Source organism: Sinohyriopsis cumingii, chromosome 2 (assembly GCF_028554795.1).
Source record: "Sinohyriopsis cumingii isolate HCF-2022 chromosome 2, ASM2855479v2, whole genome shotgun sequence".
Classification (NCBI taxonomy): Eukaryota; Metazoa; Mollusca; class Bivalvia; order Unionida; family Unionidae; genus Sinohyriopsis; species Sinohyriopsis cumingii.
Window position 1 is genome coordinate 167,029,051 of NC_142962.1, and position 20,100 is coordinate 167,049,150.

General features: G+C 35.5%; 1 protein-coding gene across 2 annotated transcripts in view; it reads left to right on the forward strand.

The window, feature by feature from the left end:
- The first annotated feature begins 1,154 nt into the window (after positions 1 to 1,154).
- LOC149806260 (protein FAM149A-like) overlaps positions 1,155 to 20,100 on the forward strand; it is a 241,636-nt gene continuing 222,690 nt past the window's right edge. Inside the window, exons 1-2 of one of the 2 annotated variants that reach the window (XM_089951210.1) lie at positions 1,155 to 1,372; positions 1,517 to 1,650. In XM_089951210.1, the coding sequence (XP_089807336.1) occupies positions 1,610 to 1,650 (41 nt within the window). In that variant the 5' untranslated portion in view covers positions 1,155 to 1,372; positions 1,517 to 1,609. Of the gene's footprint in view, positions 1,651 to 20,100 lie in introns of both variants that reach the window. The other variant, XM_089951209.1, reaches the window with a different exon arrangement.

Genomic DNA, 20,100 nt, shown 5'->3' on the forward strand with positions numbered 1-20,100 from the left:
CTTAGGAATTGTTAAAAGAACTTTTAATTCCCTTTATGTTGGTATTTAGTTTGGGTTATAGAGTACAATGCATGGCCTTGCTTCAGATGAGTAATTATCTAAAGACTGCTAGCTCCGCTTAGTCATTTTCACTTTCTGATCTTTGGAGGTATCTTGTTAAAAGCAGATATTTTGTTGTTTTTTAAAATATTTTATTCAGTTTTATATATATACATTTTATATGTTTGATAATTCATTCATAGCACTTTCAGACATTGGTACTGCTTAAGCTGTCCAAATTTGTTTCACTATTTTAATAACTAGCACATGGGATCAGTCATTTTTTGTCAGCTGTGTGCTTAGATCATCTACAATTGCCATAACTACAATATTCAATTAAATTTCAGCCACAGTACATGAAAGTTACCTAGAGGTATGCCCACATTCTCTGTATTGTACATGTTGGAAATGCAAACAATTTCATTTTACACCCGTCACTCTCTCACAAGTTTCTAATATCTGTAGAGCGCCCACAAAAGGTTAATTAATCATACAGATCTCGCAGAAATAGCAGATTCTTTTCCGAATTTATCTTACTTTCAATCCAATAGCAGAAATAGTCTTAATATGTTTGTTCTCGGATAAATTTCCGGCGGGCACATTGTTTAAGTTTTCTATAAATTACTGCGTCTTTATACATGCGAGACATATATTAATCTCACAGAAATAGGATCGGAATATCTCTCGGCCATTTCCATCAGGTCGTGAAGTAACCTTTGAAGTGGTGGTTGGCACATCAATTTAATTTGTTTGGGTGAATTGCGTAAGGCGGAGTATACCAAAATGATATAACAGCAAAGGCCGATAATATTTAAATTGTGATTTCGTCTCCTTCCGCCATCATAGTGTTCCATATAAACAAAATTAGTATATAAAGTTATATACGAAGTTCTTCGTATTACATTCATTTTTCTTCGTATGGGCGAAAACGTCTATAATTTAAATGATGATGAATGTATTTTTCTTCGACTTGACGGAAAAGACCGAATATATTCCAATGGGCAGAAATAGCCGTATAATGCAATTTCGAATGAGACCTCTACACTGGACACTGAGAGCAATTTGCGCCTCAGAGGATGTGGAATTGTGGGATAAAAACCTTCCGCCATATTGTTTGTTTAGAAATGGCTGCTGTTGCGTGCCTGACACCGACTTTGACAATAATATTTAACCTATGTATGAACAGTCCTTAATTGATAGACACTGAAATAACAAAAGTATTGCTTCCTATAATTAAACGATAATCACAGGCATCACTGCATCAGACCTTTGAAACTATACTTGGAAATGAACTTGTGCGAGAATTTTACTCAGTAGTCTGTCTCTGTCATAGGTAATGCAACGCAATCATGGTGTTTGGAGAATGACAATTTCTTTTATTTTGTTTGACATTATTCAGTTTTGCAATACTTTCTTTGTGTGACAATCTTGTGTTAGATCTTTACATTTTCACTAATAGATTTATACTGTTTACAAGGTTGCTAATCGGGCAGTAAACCCAGCAACATCTGATGCTGTTATTTCTGGTGGTAGTTGAAATCGATGATGTGATTCGAGCAGATCATTGAATATGACCGGAAGGTATATAAGACGGCCGATTCCTCTAGAAATGTAAGTAGCATTATTTTTTCTTTCTTTCTATTTTGAATCAGTTTTGTATGGTTTCTTTGTCAGAAAGATATATTCATGTGTTCAATAGTAAAACTTGCATCTGGAACCGACTGTTTCAGTAATATATGTAATTTTGTTAGAATTTCATTGTACATGCCCTTAAATTGAAACTATTCACTTTATTTGGATCCTTGTACGTCCTAGTCCAACCACGTAAGACGTCTCCCCAGATATTTGTGTTTTTGTGTGCAGCATCTTAAGGCATCCTGGTTGACTGACAGGCAGTTGAGAAGCCAAATTTTCAGTAACATGTCACACACTTGGCAGAACATACAAATGATTTTCCACAATTAAAGTCATGTTGCTTTGGTCAGACTTTGCTTACTTTGATTTTTTTATATAGAATAAATTCAGACTCTCATACAAGGAAATGCCTGTGCTTCAGGTTCCATTGACATTTCAGTTGGATGGAATCTGATGGAAGTGTGGAATGTCAAAATCGGATTAAGTTGAAGTTTGTTACTTTAATTAAATGAATACAAATATGCTAATAGTGTAAAGACCGCTTCTGTGGCCTCAGATGCGGGAGGTCATGGGTTCGAGCCCTGGCAGAGTCATACCAAAGACTTATTAAAATGGTACTAATAGCTGCCTCACTAAGCACTCATCATTAAGAGGTTAGTGTTAGGACTGGTCGTCCTGGTGTCAGGATAATGTGATTGGGTGGGACATGATGCTACATATCTGCAGCATGATGTCCTAGCGCTAGGCATCACCATAAACTGCCACACTGCAGACATCATAGTGATGTGATTGAAAATGTTTTAAAACTACATTAAAAATCCAAATCACAAACACACAAATAGTGAAGAAAGTGTTTAGATAGCCTCATTTCGTTAAGATACTTATCATCCTTTTAACCAACTTAAGCATTCCTGGAACATAATACACTGCTCTAGACTGTAATGTCTTGTTGGAACACTCTACTTATATGATAGACATTACTCTTGTTAGACATTAATAATAATAATAATAATAATTATAATAATGAGGACTTTGTACAGCGCCTAATCTTTAGAAGCTCTAAGCGCTTTACAACATTAGACAACACCTATAAGATAAAAAACATATAATGACATGACTACAAAAACAAACACCATGAAATTAGAAAACATTAAAAAAACATGCTGAGAATATTTAAGGTAGGAAACATTATTAGGTCTTTAAGTTTGTTCTTGCAGCCGAAATAAGTGAGTTTTGAGAGCCCTCTTGAATGTGATCACTGTGCCTTTGTGTCTAAGTTCAGTGGGCAATTCATTCCACATTGCTGGGCCCTGGTATGCAAAAGAACGCTGTCCATATGACTTTGTTTTCATACTTGGAATAAAGAGTATGCGATTGTCAGAAGAGGAGTATAAGTATCTTGCTGGTGTGTACACATGGGTGAGGTCAGATAGGTATGTTGGACTAGAGTCTGACAGTGAAATGTAGCACAGAGAACACATTTTGTGTTTGATTCTGGATCGAATGGATAGCCAGTGTAGGGTACAGAGCAGCGGGGAGGTGTGCTCTGATCGTGGTACTCTAAGTATGATCCGAGCAGCTGTGTTTTGAACTTTTTGAAGTTTCTGGAGTAGATATTGAGATGAACCAGACAGAATTGAGTTACAATAGTCCAGTCTTGAAAGTACTAATGAACACACAAGTGTTTTAGTGGCATCAGCTGAAAGATATTTGCGAATTGAGCTGATGCGTCTCAGCTCAAGATATGCAGCCTTGTATATATTCCTGACATGTTGGTGCAATGTGAGAGTACTGTCCAGAGTAACACCTAGGTTTTGTACTGATCATGTGAATTTAATGTTGGTGTTTCTGATATTTATTGTTTGAGGTTAAGGATGTGAATGAGAAAGTCTTTATGTTATAATCAGAATGGCCTCATTTTTATCATCATTCATCTGCAGCTTGTTACATGTCATTCATGATTTCACATCAGAAATGCACCTCTCTACACCTTAGATGGTAGCATCAACTTCAGTTGTGTGGCTAGATTTGTATATTTGGGTGTCATCAGCATACAATTGGTGAGACACTGGATGATGATCTATGACACTTGAGAGTGACTGAGTGTACAGAATGAAGAGAACAATTGTTCTCATTTCCAAAACAAGGAGATGAAGAAACACATATGAATTTAACAGCCAATACATAATGAACACAATAATGTAGATGAAAACAGGCAACAATAACAAATATCGTGAAAACGGCACTAAAAAACGGAACAGCTGTTTCAAGCCGGTTAAGCGATAGCGGCCATCTTGTTTCTCCATTAACCTTTTGTAAATAGATATGGTTAAATTCTTTTTTTACGTGTTCTACCTATCCAGGAAGGTTTTTTCTGGCACAGCAAAACATTTGACAAGTTGAACTGAGGCAGAATACTTTGATAAAGGAAATTTGATAAGTTGGCTCTGATGATTGAACTAGTAATTTACCTAATATCAGACTTTTATTGAACTAGTAATTTACCTATTATCAGATTTTTATTGAACTAGTAATTTACCTAATACCAGACTTTTATTTAACTAGTAATTTACCTAATATCAGACTTTTATTTAACTAGTAATTTACCCAATATCAGACTTTTATTTAACTGGAGATTGCACCAAATACATTAAGGTTTTAGATGATGTGATTTAGTCCACATGGGTTGATATTAAGCCTGCTGTTATGCTAAATATTTCAAAGTTATGAACATTTTTGTTCCCATTCTGTCTGTATTTGTTCTAAATTAATGCAGCCAGGCAGGGCTGATCAGATTTTGATTTCACGCACCTATTGCACCCGCTTGTCCAGGTCAAGTGGTTTAAAAAAATACACTTGTCTCATTGACATTTTCACTTGTCTCAAAATTTCACTCTCTTGCCTAGATTTGAGATGAATTGGTCCATATAAAATGCAAAAGAAATAATGTACAACAGATTTATTTCTTTTTTTTGTCATTGTATCTTATATACACCATTTCTTGTTGAAATTAATCACAGATTGAAAAATATTGGTATATTTGGTAAATGATGATAATTTTTCTTCCTCGCTACTTCAGTCACTGTTCAGCAGATGAAAGGATGTAGCCCAATGTTTCTTCTTGCTAGTCACAAAAGGCAGGGTTTATCATTAATTAAATAGTTTGGTAACACACTCACTGCAGGAAAATAAATACATGTATTTGACTTTGACGTTTGACTGTGGGACATCCTCATTAGCCAAGGTTCCAATATGTTAACCCTGTCTAGACTTAGGTAGATTGATCAGAGGATTTTAGTGATTTGTCCTAGTGACATCCATCAGATTTCATAGTTGCCTCCCTTAGTATGTAATGCCAACTAACCAATGGTTTGTAACATAAACGGGTGCTTTGTACATGAGCTGAAAATGGTAGAGGAAATTGACTTCAAAAGGATACTTTTTAAGTTTTACATTGAAAGTATGATTATTTATTAGAGAGAAGCCATTACAGGTGTATTTGAGGGAACTGATGTATTTTTAAAAAAATGGACTGGCAGTGGAAAATGGGTTATTTATGAGTCCATTCCCTTCTCTCAGTCATGTAGAATTTGAACAGGTTGATTTTGTTTGGATGCAATGGTTTGCCACCACATCCAGTGAAATTCACAGACATGAAGCACTGAATAACTGATTGATTTGCAATGGTGTAGATAGGGTTAACATTTCAGAACCTTGGCTAGCAAAGATGACTGTGGGATGCATCCTGTGATATTGTTTAAAATAACTTGATATATGTCCATCATAAAACACAGCATATTGTGTTGTCATGGCTTTTTGCCAACTTCATTTCCCCACAATAACTTCACTTTTGCATGGTTACCAAACTTTGTGGATGACTTGCACTTGAGGCAAGGAAGAAAACATTTGCTTTTATGGTCAAAAGTTAAAAGATCAAGGTCACTGTGTGTGAAAGAAGATAAAAATAGTTCCTGAACAATAACATTTAGCTTTGCACTCTGGACCTGGACCAAAATTTCTGGATGGCTTGCAGTTAGATTCAAGGAAAAAAGAAGTCTTTAAAGTTAAGGGTTAAAAAGTCAAAGATCAAGGTCACAGTAAATGAAGAAGAAAAGAAGTTGCACACAAATTTAAGTTCTCAACCGTTTGCTGTTATCAAAAGTTTGTGAATGACTTACACATTTGGTTAGAAAGAAGCCTATTTATTTTGGGATTAAATGGTTACAGTCATGTGACTGAAAATACATTTTTTTCTTCATAATAACTATAGTTATAGACAATGTTCTTTGACTAAAGGTTATAGAGGGCTTGTACAAGTATTTAATGGCAGAGGGCTCACTAGGAGTCCAGGATTCCTATTGTGGTGAAAATAAGAGTCCCACCAGCAAAAGTTGTAGTCTCTTCCCAGAGGCATGTTGGGCATACTTAGCTAAATGTCAAGATTAGAAGAAACACTAGTTGCCATTGAATTTAAGTTTTCTTTACACCACAGATATATAGCTCTTGTTTGTCTTTGAGAGTGAGACTGAATTTTGCCACTCCAAGGAAAGGTCTTTACTGTCTTTTTTTAAAAACTAAGCCAGGCATAACACATTCTCTTTCTTACACTTGGCTACTGTCCCATCTAAACTTTCAGTTCTAGCAACATTAGCACACTTATGAATCTCATTACAGTCTTCATCAATTTGCAGTTTCATTACAAAAGATTTATCCAAATTTGCAAACTGCTTTTTGTCTAAGTCTCAATTCATCTTGATTTACAGGTAACATGCATTACTTATTTGGCTACACTTGGAAATGAACACAATAATTAAAGCTAAAGTTGTTCATTGTATGTACTACGGTATCGTCATGACCACATGTACATCTCTCTGTCTTTCTACCCCTGAATTCAGTCATTGTAAATATACTCATTTTCCCCCTTCACTGCTGTAGTATTCACACACCATCCTGTTTGTTTGTACCACAGACTGATTTTATAAAGAGAAGGTATCCAAGATATAAAAAAATGTATTAAAGTTAGTCATTTCATTTATTGATTTATAAGTTCTAACCTTAATGTAACCAGGGGATCCAAGCCACTAGTCAGCTTGTTGGCATTTTGAATCAAGATTTATTTTGGGCAACATGGTCAACAGATTTGCATGGGCAATCTGTGCTGTCAAGCAACAGATGTGACAGTCAGTAAAAATCTTAGTAATTCTGTCAATTTTGGATTTTCATCTCTTTGAACACATTTATACAAGAGTTTCTCATATTTATTTGTTCCAAACATTTTAAAACTAGACATTGCAATGTTTAATGCAGATGACACTTTTTACTGAAATAGACTATTCTTGAAACTAGTAATTGACAACGTGCAGTCTGTTTGCTTGCTTACATCGGGAGCTTCCATTTGCATTGAAACACCAATAATTTAACTGTGTTAGGGACCCCTGGGTGACAATCAAGTTAGAAATTACGAATCAGTGAATGACATGGCTAAGACTAAGTTTTGTGCATTTTTGTTATATCCATTTAATCGCATTTCTTCATTGTTTTATCAATTCTTTATTTTTAGCTTCCTTCACATCAGTAGAGCCTTATTTAAGCATATGAATTCTTGTTAAGGGCTAGGGTCCTTTACATAGCTATTCATTTGAATTCTTGTTGAGGGTCCAATACATAGCCATGTTTACATTTAAATTCTTGTAGAGGGCTAGGTTACATAGCTATTCGGGGCCCCGAGTGGCCGAGTGGTCTGAAGCGCTCTCCGTTACGGATCACTACCATCTCACATCAGTCTGTGTGGGTTCGAGTCTTGGATTCAGCCAATGTGGGTATGTGAGAAAGCTTGCTAGTAGCTTCTCTTGGGTCGGTGGTTCTTTCTGGGGTTTTCCCAGGTTCTTCCTCCACCATAAATACTGGCGGCCACATATAGCCTATCGTGTGCTGCAAAATGGCATTAAACCCTACAACAACAACAACAACAGTGTAGCTATTCATTTGAATTCTTGTTGATGGCAAAGGTCCGATACATAGCTATTCATTTGAAATCTTGTTGAGGGCTAAGGTCTGATACATAGCTATTCATTTCAATTCTTGTTTAGGGTCCAATACATAGCCATGTTTACATTTATATTCTTGTTGAGGGCTAGGGTCCGAAACATAGCTATTCATTTGAATTCTTATTGAGCGCTATGGTCTGATACATAGCTATTCATTTGAATTCTTATTGAGCGCTATGGTCTGATACATAGCTATTCATTTGAATTCTTGTTGAGGGTCCGATACATAGCTATTCATTTGAATTCTTGTTGAGGGTCCGTTACATAGCTATTCATTTGAATTTTTGTTGAGGGCTAGGGTCCAGTGCATAGCTATTCATTTGAATTCTTGTTGAGGGCTAGGGTCTGATACATAGCTATTCATTTGAATTCTTGTTGAGGGCTAGGGTCTGATACATAGCTATTCATTTGAATTCTTGTTGAGGGCTAGGGTCTGATACATAGCTATTCATTTGAATTCTTGTTGAGGGCTAGGGTCTGATACATAGCTATTCATTTGAATTCTAGTTGAGGGCTAGGGTCTGATACATAGCTATTCATTTGAATTCTTGTTGAGGGCTAGGGTTTGATACATAGCTCTTCATTTGAATTCTTGTTGAGGGCTAGGGTCTGATACATAGCTATTCATTTGAATTCTTGTTGAGGGCTAGGGTCTGATACATAGCTCTTCATTTGAATTTTTGTTGAGGGTCCGATACATAGCTATTCATTTGAATTTTTGTTGAGGGTCTGATACATAGCTATTCATTTGAATTCTTGTTGAGGGCTAGGGTCCGATACATAGCTGTTCATTTGAATTCTTGTTGTGGGCTAGGGTCCGATACATAGCAATTCATTTGAATTCTAGTTGAGGGCTAGGGTCCGATACATAGCTATTCATTTGAATTCTTGTTGAGGGTCCGATACATAGCTATTCATTTGAATTTTTGTTGAAGGTCTGATACATAGCTATTCATGTGAATTCTTGTTGAGGGCTAGGGTCCGATACATAGCTATTCATTTGAATTCTTGTTGAGGGCTAGGGTCCGAAACATTGCTATTCATTTGAATTCTTGTTGAGGGCTATGGTCTGATACATAGCTATTCATTTGAATTCTTGTTGAGGGTCTGATACATAGCTATTCATTTGAATTCTTGTTGAGGGTCCGAAACCTAGCTATTCATTGAATTCTTGTTGAGGGTCCGATACATAGCTATTCATTTGAATTCTTGTTGAGGGCTAGGGTCCGATACCTAGCTATTCATTTGAATTCTTGTTGAGGGTCCGATACATAGCTATTCATTTGAATTTTTGTTGAAGGTCTGATACATAGCTGTTCATGTGAATTCTTGTTGAGGGCTAGGGTCTGATACATAGCTATTCATTTGAATTCTTGTTGAGGGCTAGGGTCTGATACATAGCTATTCATTTTAATTCTAGTTGAGGGCTAGGGTCTGATACATAGCTATTCATTTGTATTCTTGTTGAGGGCTAGGGTTTGATACATAGCTCTTCATTTGAATTCTTGTTGAGGGCTAGGGTCTGATACATAGCTATTCATTTGAATTCTTGTTGAGGACTAGGGTCTGATACATAGCTCTTCATTTGAATTTTTGTTGAGGGTCCGATACATAGCTATTCATTTGAATTTTTGTTGAGGGTCTGATACATAGCTATTCATTTGAATTCTTGTTGAGGGCTAGGGTCCGATACATAGCTGTTCATTTGAATTCTTGTTGTGGGCTAGGGTCTGATACATATCTATTCATTTGAATTCTAGTTGAGGGCTAGGGTCCGATACATAGCTATTCATTTGAATTCTTGTTGAGGGTCCGATACATAGCTATTCATTTGAATTTTTGTTGAAGGTCTGATACATAGCTATTCATGTGAATTCTTGTTGAGGGCTAGGGTCCGATACATAGCTATTCATTTGAATTCTTGTTGAGGGCTAGGGTCCGAAACATAGCTATTCATTTGAGTTCTTGTTGAGGGCTATGGTCTGATACATAGCTATTCATTTGAATTCTTGTTGAGGGCTAGGGTCTGATACATAGCTATTCATTTGAATTCTTGTTGAGGGCTATGGTCCGATACATATCTATTCATTTGAATTCTTGTTGAGGGTCCGATACATAGCTATTCATTTGAATTTTTGTTGAGGGCTAGGGTCTGATACATAGCTATTCATTTGAATTCTTGTTGAGGGCTAGGGTCCAAAACATAGCAATTCATTTGAATTCTTGTTGAGGGCTAGGGTCTGATACATAGCTATTCATTTGAATTCTTGTTGAGGGCTAGGGTCTGATACATAGCTTTTCATTTGAAATCTTATTGAGGGCTAGGGTCCGATACATAGCTATTCATTTGAATTCTTGTTGAGGGCTAGGGTCTGATACATGGCTTTTCATCTGAAATCTTATTGAAGGCTAGGGTCTGATACATAGCTATTCATCTGAATTCTTGTTGAGGGCTATGGTCTGATACATAGCTATTCATTTGAATTCTTGTTGAGGGTCCGAAACATAGCTATTCATTTGAATTTTTGTTGAGGGCTAGGGTCCAGTGCATAGCTATTCATTTTGAATTTTTGTTGAGGGTCTGATACATAGCTATTCATTTGAATTCTTGATGAGGGTTAGTGTCCGATACATAGCTATTCAATTGAATTCTTGTTGTTGGCTAGGGTCTGATACATAGCTATTCATTTGAATTTTTGTTGAAGGTCTGATACATAGCTATTCATTTGAATTTTTGTTGAGGGCTAGGGTCCGATACATAGCTATTCATTTGAATTCTTGTTGAGGGCTAGGGTCCGAAACATAGCAATTCATTCGAATTCTAGTTGAGGGCTAGGGTCCGATACATAGCTATTCATTTGAATTCTTGTTGAGAGCTAGGGTCTGATACATAGCTTTTCATTTGAAATCTTATTGAGGGCTAGGGTCCGATACATAGCTATTCATTTGAATTCTTGTTGAGGGCTAGGGTCCGAGACATAGCAATTCATTTGAATTCTAGTTGAGGGCTAGGGTCCGATACATAGCTATTCATTTGAATTCTTGTTGAGGGCTAGGGTCTGATACATAGCTTTTCATTTGAAATCTTATTGAGGGCTAGGGTCCGATACATAGCTATTCATTTGAATTCTTGTTGAGGGCTAGGGTCTGATACATGGCTTTTCATCTGAAATCTTATTGAAGGCTAGGGTCTGATACATAGCTATTCATTTGAATTTTTGTTGAGGGCTAGGGTCTGATACATAGCTATTCTTTTGAATTCTTGTTGAGGGTTAGGGTCTGGTACATAGCTATTCATTTGACTTCTTGTTGAGGGCTAGGGTCTGATACATAGCTACTTGTCTGAATTCTTGTTGAGGGCTAGGGTCTGATACATAGCTGTGTTTACAACAGGGGATTCTCTATCATTAATGAACTGTAATAGCTATGTCAAATAATCAAACAAGCAATTCCACCTGGGGTCGACTATATCAGGTTTTGAACATTCCACAGCATGTTCTTAATTTTTTATCCTTATTGGCATGTGTTCTAAGTAGAAGCTCAATATTCAAAGCAAAGGATGTCTTGTTTTGTTGGACGCACAAATAACTTTTGGATTTGATGCTTTCGTAGATGAGTTCAGTGTGACTTGGTCAGTTCTAGGAAAGTGTTCCAGTAACCTATTTTTGTTTCTTTAAATCCGTAACAGGTTAGGGTACATGTGGCTATACATACAAAAGAAAACTAGGGGTAAATGGTTTTAGTAATGGGGTTTGATATCACCATTGACAGTTATTATGGCATATGGGATGGATCTATATCCGACCCCTCCCCCCACATTGTAACTATCAGGGTTGGCATCTTACATTGTAGGGCTATGGGTCTAGTTATATTGTTAGTCTTTGAACTCCCAATCCCTACATCCATTTATCTATTGTCTTAGTTTCATTTGTAACGAGCTGCAATGAAAGACTAAAATCTGGCTTACATGTAACATTTTTTCTTCATATTTAGATCAAACCTAGTCAAAGAATGACTTATTTTCAGAAGGAAATGCTTTATTTGATTCTGTCAAAATCAATTTATTCAGTTTTCAGAATATGGTATAAACCCATTTTTTAAATTTTATTTTAAAGGCATGCAGTTTATATGCCATCATTTTCAGCGTTTACATTAGTTACTTTGCATGTGACTCTCTTTATAAAAGTTGGTCTAGAGTAATTATATGTACAGTTGATATAGAAATAAACTCAGCTTGGCCTGATCACATGGTTATGTTCTGACCAATGGAAATCTTAGCTACATTGACCAACTATTGCATTTATACAATAATAAATACTTTCATTTTTGTCACTTAAATGGCAAGATAAACTGTGCCTTTACAAATGTGGTGTAAACCCTTTGGAAACAGAGTCCCATGAAGAAATGTATAATTGATATGCTTAAGCATTATTTTTACAAAATTTGGAGGAAAACACTTTATTCAGACCTTGATTGATAGTAACATGCCTTAAAGTGGAAAATACAATCCACTTTTGTGTTGGATGAATATGAGTAATCTGATCCCATTAGTGTGGGAAAATGTGGATTTTGGCTGTATGGTTGTTCCTTTCCTGTAGTGTGGGAAAATGTGGATTTTGACTGTATGGTTGTTTTTTTTCCTGTAGGTAGTGTGGGAAAATGTGGATTTTGACTGTATGGTTGTTTTCCTGTAGTGTGGGAAAATGTGGATTTTGACTGTATGGTTGTTCTTTTCCTGTAGCGTGGGAAAATGTGGATTTTGACTGTGTAGTTGTTCTTTTCCTGTAGTGTGGGAAAATGTGGATTTTAACTGTATAGTTGTTCCTTTTCTGTAAACTTAATTAAATTCATGAGACTCGTATATTTTATATACGTGTATAGTATACAGTACAACCCAAGTGCATTGTATTCCATTCTTTTGCAGATTTCATATAACTGCATACAATTTCCATGCACAGATGCTTTTGTTCTTATTTATTATAAAATTTTCCCACATATGCATACCAGTTTTTGGCCTGTCACATATATTTTTCATTGACAGTAGGGAAAAAATCATTGTTACTATCCAAATGGCATGAATTGGTGAACTGTCTCGTTAAGCTGTTGTATAATCTACATGCACTTGAATTAGTCCTTTCACAATTTTCAGTAACACTTCTTGTTAGATGAATTTCAAGCTGATTTGTTCTGTTGGAATTTTAAACATTTTTAATTATGCAATCATTGTCATGCACTACTGAAAAGAAAATACCCCAGGTGTTTCAAGGGAGGTAACATTTATCGCTTTGGCATGACAACAATCTCTGTTTTGTTCCCTTGATCACTATATATTTTGAACACTTGTATTGAATTGTTTCTTACTGGAATACTTATTATATGTTACCAGTCTGTGTTATGTACATGCCTGTAGGTTGGTTGTTCATGCAATGGCCCCAAACCTTTCTTATTAGGAATAGGTAAAATGATATCTTTCATTGAAGCAAGTAAGAATTCCACATAGATTATTCATGATTATGTGGACTGACATTCTTTATCAATATTTTCAAAGGAAAGAAAGGACTTTGGAATTATTCACCACACTGTATGAATCAGTGCAGACACCCAAAATGTAACATATTGCATAAATTACAAAATGTTCAGTGTTTCCCTTTACCCTCATTTGTGCTTCAGAGATCCCCAAATTTTTAATTTGACCCCAGTTTTGATACCAAAGTTTGGTTTTTACTCAGTTTGACCCCCAGTTTTGACACCAAGGAGACTTTTGATTCTCACTCTTGCACCACTAGGGGATACACTGATGTTACGCATTGGATGAATTTGTGCAAACACCGAAAATGTGACACAATGGATGAATCTGTGCAGACACCCAAAATGTGACATTAAGTGCAAATACTTACCAATTTAATCCAAACCCATGGGGATAGGGGATTGGTATGGTGATGGAGGTGGATTAGGTTACAATACAACTAAAGAGTGCAAGTGAACATGTTCTGCTTGAAAGCCAGGTGGTAAACTATACTTTAATACAGTGGTCAAAATTTTTGATTTCTTGATGTGTGTCTGTCATTTGCAGTAGTTAGTATAGTGCATTATATTTTGACATGTTTATAAACAAAAGGAGATTGAGGAAGCTGGAAAATTTACCTGACCCATAATTCAAGCCATATCAAGAACAGTATTCACATTATCAAGTTAACATATAGGGTTTATGCACATTGTCAATTATACCTGTATGGTTAATGCACATTATCAATTATACCTGTATGGTTAATGCACATTGTCAATTATACCTGTATGGTTAATGCACACTGTCAAGTTCACATATAGGGGTTATGCACATTGTTAATTATTCTTGTATGGTTAATGTACATTGTCAATTATTCTTGTATGGTTAATGCACATTATTAACTTAACCTGTAGGATTAATGCACATTATCAAGTTAACATATAGGGTTAATGCACATTGTCAATTATACCTGTATGGATAATGCACATTTTCAGTTATACCTGTATGGTTAATGCACATTATTAACTTAACCTGTAGGATTAATGCACATTATCAAGTTAACATATAGGGTTAATGCACATTGTCAATTATACCTGTATGGATAATGCACATTGTCAGTTATACCTGTATGGTTAATGCACATTATTAACTTAACCTGTAGGATTAATGCACATTATCAAGTTAACATATAGGGTTAATGCACATTGTCAATTATACCTGTATGGATAATGCACATTGTCAGTTATACCTGTATGGTTAATGCACATTATTAACTTAACCTGTAGGATTAATGCACATTATCAAGTTAACATATAGGGTTAATGCACATTGTCAATTATTCCTGTATGGATAATGCACATTGTCAGTTATACCTGTATGGTTAATGCACATTATTAACTTAACCTGTAGGATTAATGCACATTATCAAGTTAACATATAGGGTTAATGCACATTGTCAATTATACCTGTATGGATAATGCACATTGTCAGTTATACCTGTATGGTTAATGCACATTATTAACTTAACCTGTAGGATTAATGCACATTATCAAGTTAACATATAGGGTTAATGCACATTGTCAATTATTCCTGTATGGATAATGCACATTGTCAGTTATACCTGTATGGTTAATGCACATTATTAACTTAACCTGTAGGATTAATGCACATTATCAAGTTAACATATAGAGTTAATGCACATTGTCAATTATTCCTGTATGGATAATGCACATTGTCAGTTATACCTGTATGGTTAATGCACATTATTAACTTAACCTGTAGATTAATGCACATTAACAAGTTAACATATAGAGTTAATGCACATTGTCAATTATTCCTGTATGGATAATGCACATTGTCAGTTATACCTGTATGGTTAATGCACATTATTAACTTAACCTGTAGGATTAATGCACATTATCAAGTTAACATATAGGGTTAATGCACATTGTCAGTTATACCTGTATGGATAATGCACATTGTCAGTTATACCTGTATGGATAATGCACATTGTCAATTATTCCTGTGTGGTTAATGCACATTATTAACTTAAACTGTAGGATTAATGCACATTGTCAAGGTAACATATAGGGTTGCACCAGTTGCCTTGGCACTGAATAGCCCACTTGTGTAGCTGTGTCATAAATAATCAAACCAAACATGGATTGTTCTTGTGCTCCATTATATATATATATATATATATATATATATATATATATATATATATATATATATATATATATATATATATATATATAGCTTAGACTTAAATGTAAATCAAAGGTTAATTCTCTCAGAAAAAAAGTATGAAACCCTACTTAAGAAAACCGATAGACCTTTAGTCCAGGTAATAGTTTGGGGGTGAAAAATTCTTGAAGGAATGGAGTTTATTCTTTTTTATATGAAAACACTCATTATATTCAACTTTGATGACATGTTTAGTTTTCCTCCATGATGTTCCCCAGTTTGTATTTTTAGTCAGCCATCTGTGGAATAGGTAGCTAATGGCAAGACTTAGGTAAACATACACGAAGCCTGAGTTTGACTAATTAATCAATACAAGACTTTCTCATAACAGACTTTATCCAGTTTTATATTTTGCCTTATGCCACTTTTTTATGTGGGGATTATGTTTCATAATTTTCCATTGCAATTAACATTGTAAACAAGCTACAACACACAATGTTTCATCATATGGATAATATGCAATAATGATAATAATAATAATAATAATAATTGCTACTTTTATACATGTGAGAGCACAAGTGAAGACAATAAAATGAGAACATGGAATGTCATTATGGTGAGGGGGACTGATAAATATAGTAGCAAAACTGGAAATGTGAAAACTAGAGACCAGAGTGGGAGAAGCAGTGCTCATGGTTTGAAAAGATAGTACACTAAAGCAATTTGTGAGTGGTGTAAAACTGATGAAAAGTAATTCCTTTCATGTGAAATGGAAATTCTAACTTGTCTTTGGCTCATAAAAATTGAACCTGTACCATTCCATCCGCTGTTAAGAAAACTCTAACAATTACACCTACATAATAATGATGGCAATGAATCAGTGAATAAATTAATCAGAATAATGGAATAGCATTGTGTACTTGAAGACTTCAGTAACCAGAATGCATTGCATACATTTCTTTAAAAAACCCAAAATAAAAGTATAGAAACTCAATCATTTGAAAAGCTGGTTAACAGATGATATAGTGTTGTATGATAAGTAGATGGGTGGGGGAGAGTGAAACTAGTTTTAATTATGTTATACTTGTCTGTTGCACTTGGTGGGCTAATGAGTGAAGTTAAAAGGAGGAGAAAGTAGTGCATGATTGCCAAAATGTGACTTTCATCACATCCTCCAAAATCAAATGAGAGATTGGCAATGAGGCAGTGATTGCTTGAACTGCATGGGGTTTCATTTTCATACAAGACAGGTCCCTATGAGTAAGGGACTTATTAGCTCATTTAATTATTAATGCATTACAGCTAGAAATGGTGGAAGCTGGAATATAAGCTGAACCTTGATTGGGAAGGAAAGATACTTGGTACTCTTCCTTCTCTCTTAATACATTAACCCCTAGCGGTGACTTAACATGGCAGGAGGTAGTAGCCTACTGCCGAGCTCTGTAGCATCATGTTCATGCTTGATACACTAAAGTGGGTGGTATTATAGAAAGGTAGACAGATGTAGCTCTACAATGATACCAAATAATCTGGAATATCTAGTTGCACTGCAAAATACAGATATAAAAAAAACCTCATTTTTTGGACCCGACTTTTTTTAACCCCAAATTCGCCTGTGGTTGGAATCCGATTTTGTGTCCGGATTTTAGACTTTTTGGTCTCAGGCAAACCAGTATTAACTGAAACAGACAGATGAGCCTTTGCAAAAAGTAGGATAAGATGGGCATTTGGAATAAAGAGTGGTCTCCATACAAAAATAATGGATCCGTTTAGCAAAAAAAAATAAAAAAATTCCAACTTTAACCTTTCTGCTCTTGCACGAGTCAAATAGCCAATGAAAAATGATGTTTCTAACACAACTAGGCAGTATGTTATTGAAAGATGACCGGGGATTTGGTGTTTTTGAGTCTATTCAGAAATAGCTTTCAAAATGTGTTTCCTACTCAATTTTCAGGCAAAATGACAAAAAAAGCTCCAGGCAATGTGTTAAGAGGTAGCCAAATAAAAATTTATAGCCCTAACTTGGCATCAACATCTGTCATGGTCATCCCTACCACATATATGGCTGAGACTTGGGATCTCAATGGAAATTTGGCCAACAAAGGATACTGGTGTAGTGGGTTTTTAAAAAAAAACTGGATGGCAAGAGAGAGAAATCAAATGGTAATTCCCACTGAACCAGATACAACCTTGCTTTATGGATTGGGCATGAAACTTCTTTGTCTTGCAGACACTAAGGCAAGCAAAAAACCCATCTTCAGGGTAAGGTTCTTGAAGGAAGCTTAACCCAAAGGGGTATTTAGGGACCACAAGACACAAGAGTGATTCAGTTTAGGCTTTTAAAAGAGTGAAACACTTGTCTTTGCAATCCCAAAAACTTTATCAGATCTAACAAGTGAGAATCCATCCCATGGCAGGTCCTTTTAAAAATGGAGAATGTTGGAAAGGGCTGCTTGATTGCCCTTGGCAAAAACTGAGTATTGTTTCTTTTCAAAAGGAAGAGAAGATAATGGTCATACACTAGGATTGACATGTTTTCTAATACACCATTCACAAAAGATCATCCATTTTGGCATCATATATCTTAGGCATCAAATTCATCCTGGAATTAGTGCACATGGCAACTTGGAACAAGACTTTTCTTGGTTGAGAGATGAGCTAAACATGATGGTGGAGAATTTGGGGGCTTTTGTGTAGGAGTGAATCCATATATGTTGTGACTGGAGGCCCTCCTCCTTTGGGATGGTCTACCAACAGATTGAGAAGATCGTTTAACATGTTTCATTGGAGCTACTGAGGGTAATCAGAGGATAGCCTGCCTTTGTGAACGAATTGTGAAATCATCCTGAATGGTGGGCAGGAGTTTGTCCTAAAGAAAATAGTGCTAACCTTGTGTCAGATTTGTCCTAAATGAAAATAGTGCTGACCTCATGTCAAATTTGTTCTAAATGAAAATAGTGCTGACCTCGTGTCAGATTTGTCCTAAATGAAAATAGTGCTGACCTTGTGTCAAATTTGTCCTGAATGAAAATAGTACTGACCTTTGTCAAATTTGTCCTAAACGAAAATAGTCCTGACCTCATGTCAAATTTGTCCTAAACGAAAATAGTGCTGACCTTGTGTCAAATTTGTCCTAAATGAAAATAGTGCTGACCTCATGTCAGATTTGTCCCAAATGAAAATAGTGCTGACTTCATGTCAAATTTGTCCTAAATAAAAATGGTGCTGACCTAATTTCTAATTTGTCCTAATGAAAATAGTGCTAACCTCGTGTCAAATTTGTCCTAAATGAAAATAGTACTGACCTCATGTCACATTTGTCCTAAATAAAAATAGTGCTGACCTCATGTTGAATTTGTCCTAAATGAAAATAGTGCTGATGTCATGTCTAATTTGTCCTAAATGAAAATAGTGCTGACCTCATGTCCAATTTGTGCTGAATGAAAATAGTGCTGACCTCATGTCAAATTTGTCCTAGATGAAAATGGTACTGACCTAATTTCTAATTTGTCTAATTTGTCCTTAATGAAAATAGTGCTGACCTCGTGTCAAATTTTTCCTAAATGAAAATGGTGCTGACCTCATGTCAAATTTTTCCTAATGAAAATGTACTGACCTTGTGTCTAATTTGTCCTAAAGAAAATAGTGCTGACGTCATGTCAAATTTGTCCTAAATGAAAATAGTGCTGACCTCATGTCAAATTTGTCTGAAATGAAAATAGTGCTGACCTCGTGTCTGATTTGTCCTAAATGAAAATAGTGCTGACCTTGTGTCAAATTTGTCCTGAATGAAAATAGTACTGACCTTTGTCAAATTTGTCCTAAATGAAAATAGTGCTGACCTCGTGTCAAATTTGTCCTAAACGAAAATAGTGCTGACCTTGTGTCAAATTTGTCCTAAATGAAAATAGTGCTGACCTCATGTCAGATTTGTCCCAAATGAAAATAGTGCTGACTTCATGTCAAATTTGTCCTAAATAAAAATGGTGCTGACCTAATTTCTAATTTGTCCTAATGAAAATAGTGCTAACCTCGTGTCAAATTTGTCCTAAATGAAAATAGTACTGACCTCATGTCACATTTGTCCTAAATAAAAATAGTGCTGACCTCATGTTGAATTTGTCCTAAATGAAAATAGTGCTGATGTCATGTCTAATTTGTCCTAAATGAAAATAGTGCTGACCTCATGTCCAATTTGTGCTGAATGAAAATAGTGCTGACCTCATGTCAAATTTGTCCTAGATGAAAATGGTACTGACCTAATTTCTAATTTGTCTAATTTGTCCTTAATGAAAATAGTGCTGACCTCGTGTCAAATTTTTCCTAAATGAAAATGGTGCTGACCTCATGTCAAATTTTTCCTAATGAAAATGTACTGACCTTGTGTCTAATTTGTCCTAAAGAAAATAGTGCTGACATCATGTCAAATTTGTCCTAAATGAAAATAGTGCTGACCTCATGTCAAATTTGTCTGAAATGAAAATAGTGCTGACCTCGTGTCTGATTTGTCCTAAATGAAAATAGTGCTGACCTTGTGTCAAATTTGTCCTGAATGAAAATAGTACTGACCTTTGTCAAATTTGTCCTAAATGAAAATAGTGCTGACCTCGTGTCAAATTTGTCCTAAACGAAAATAGTGCTGACCTTGTGTCATATTTGTCCTAAATGAAAATAGTGCTGACCTCA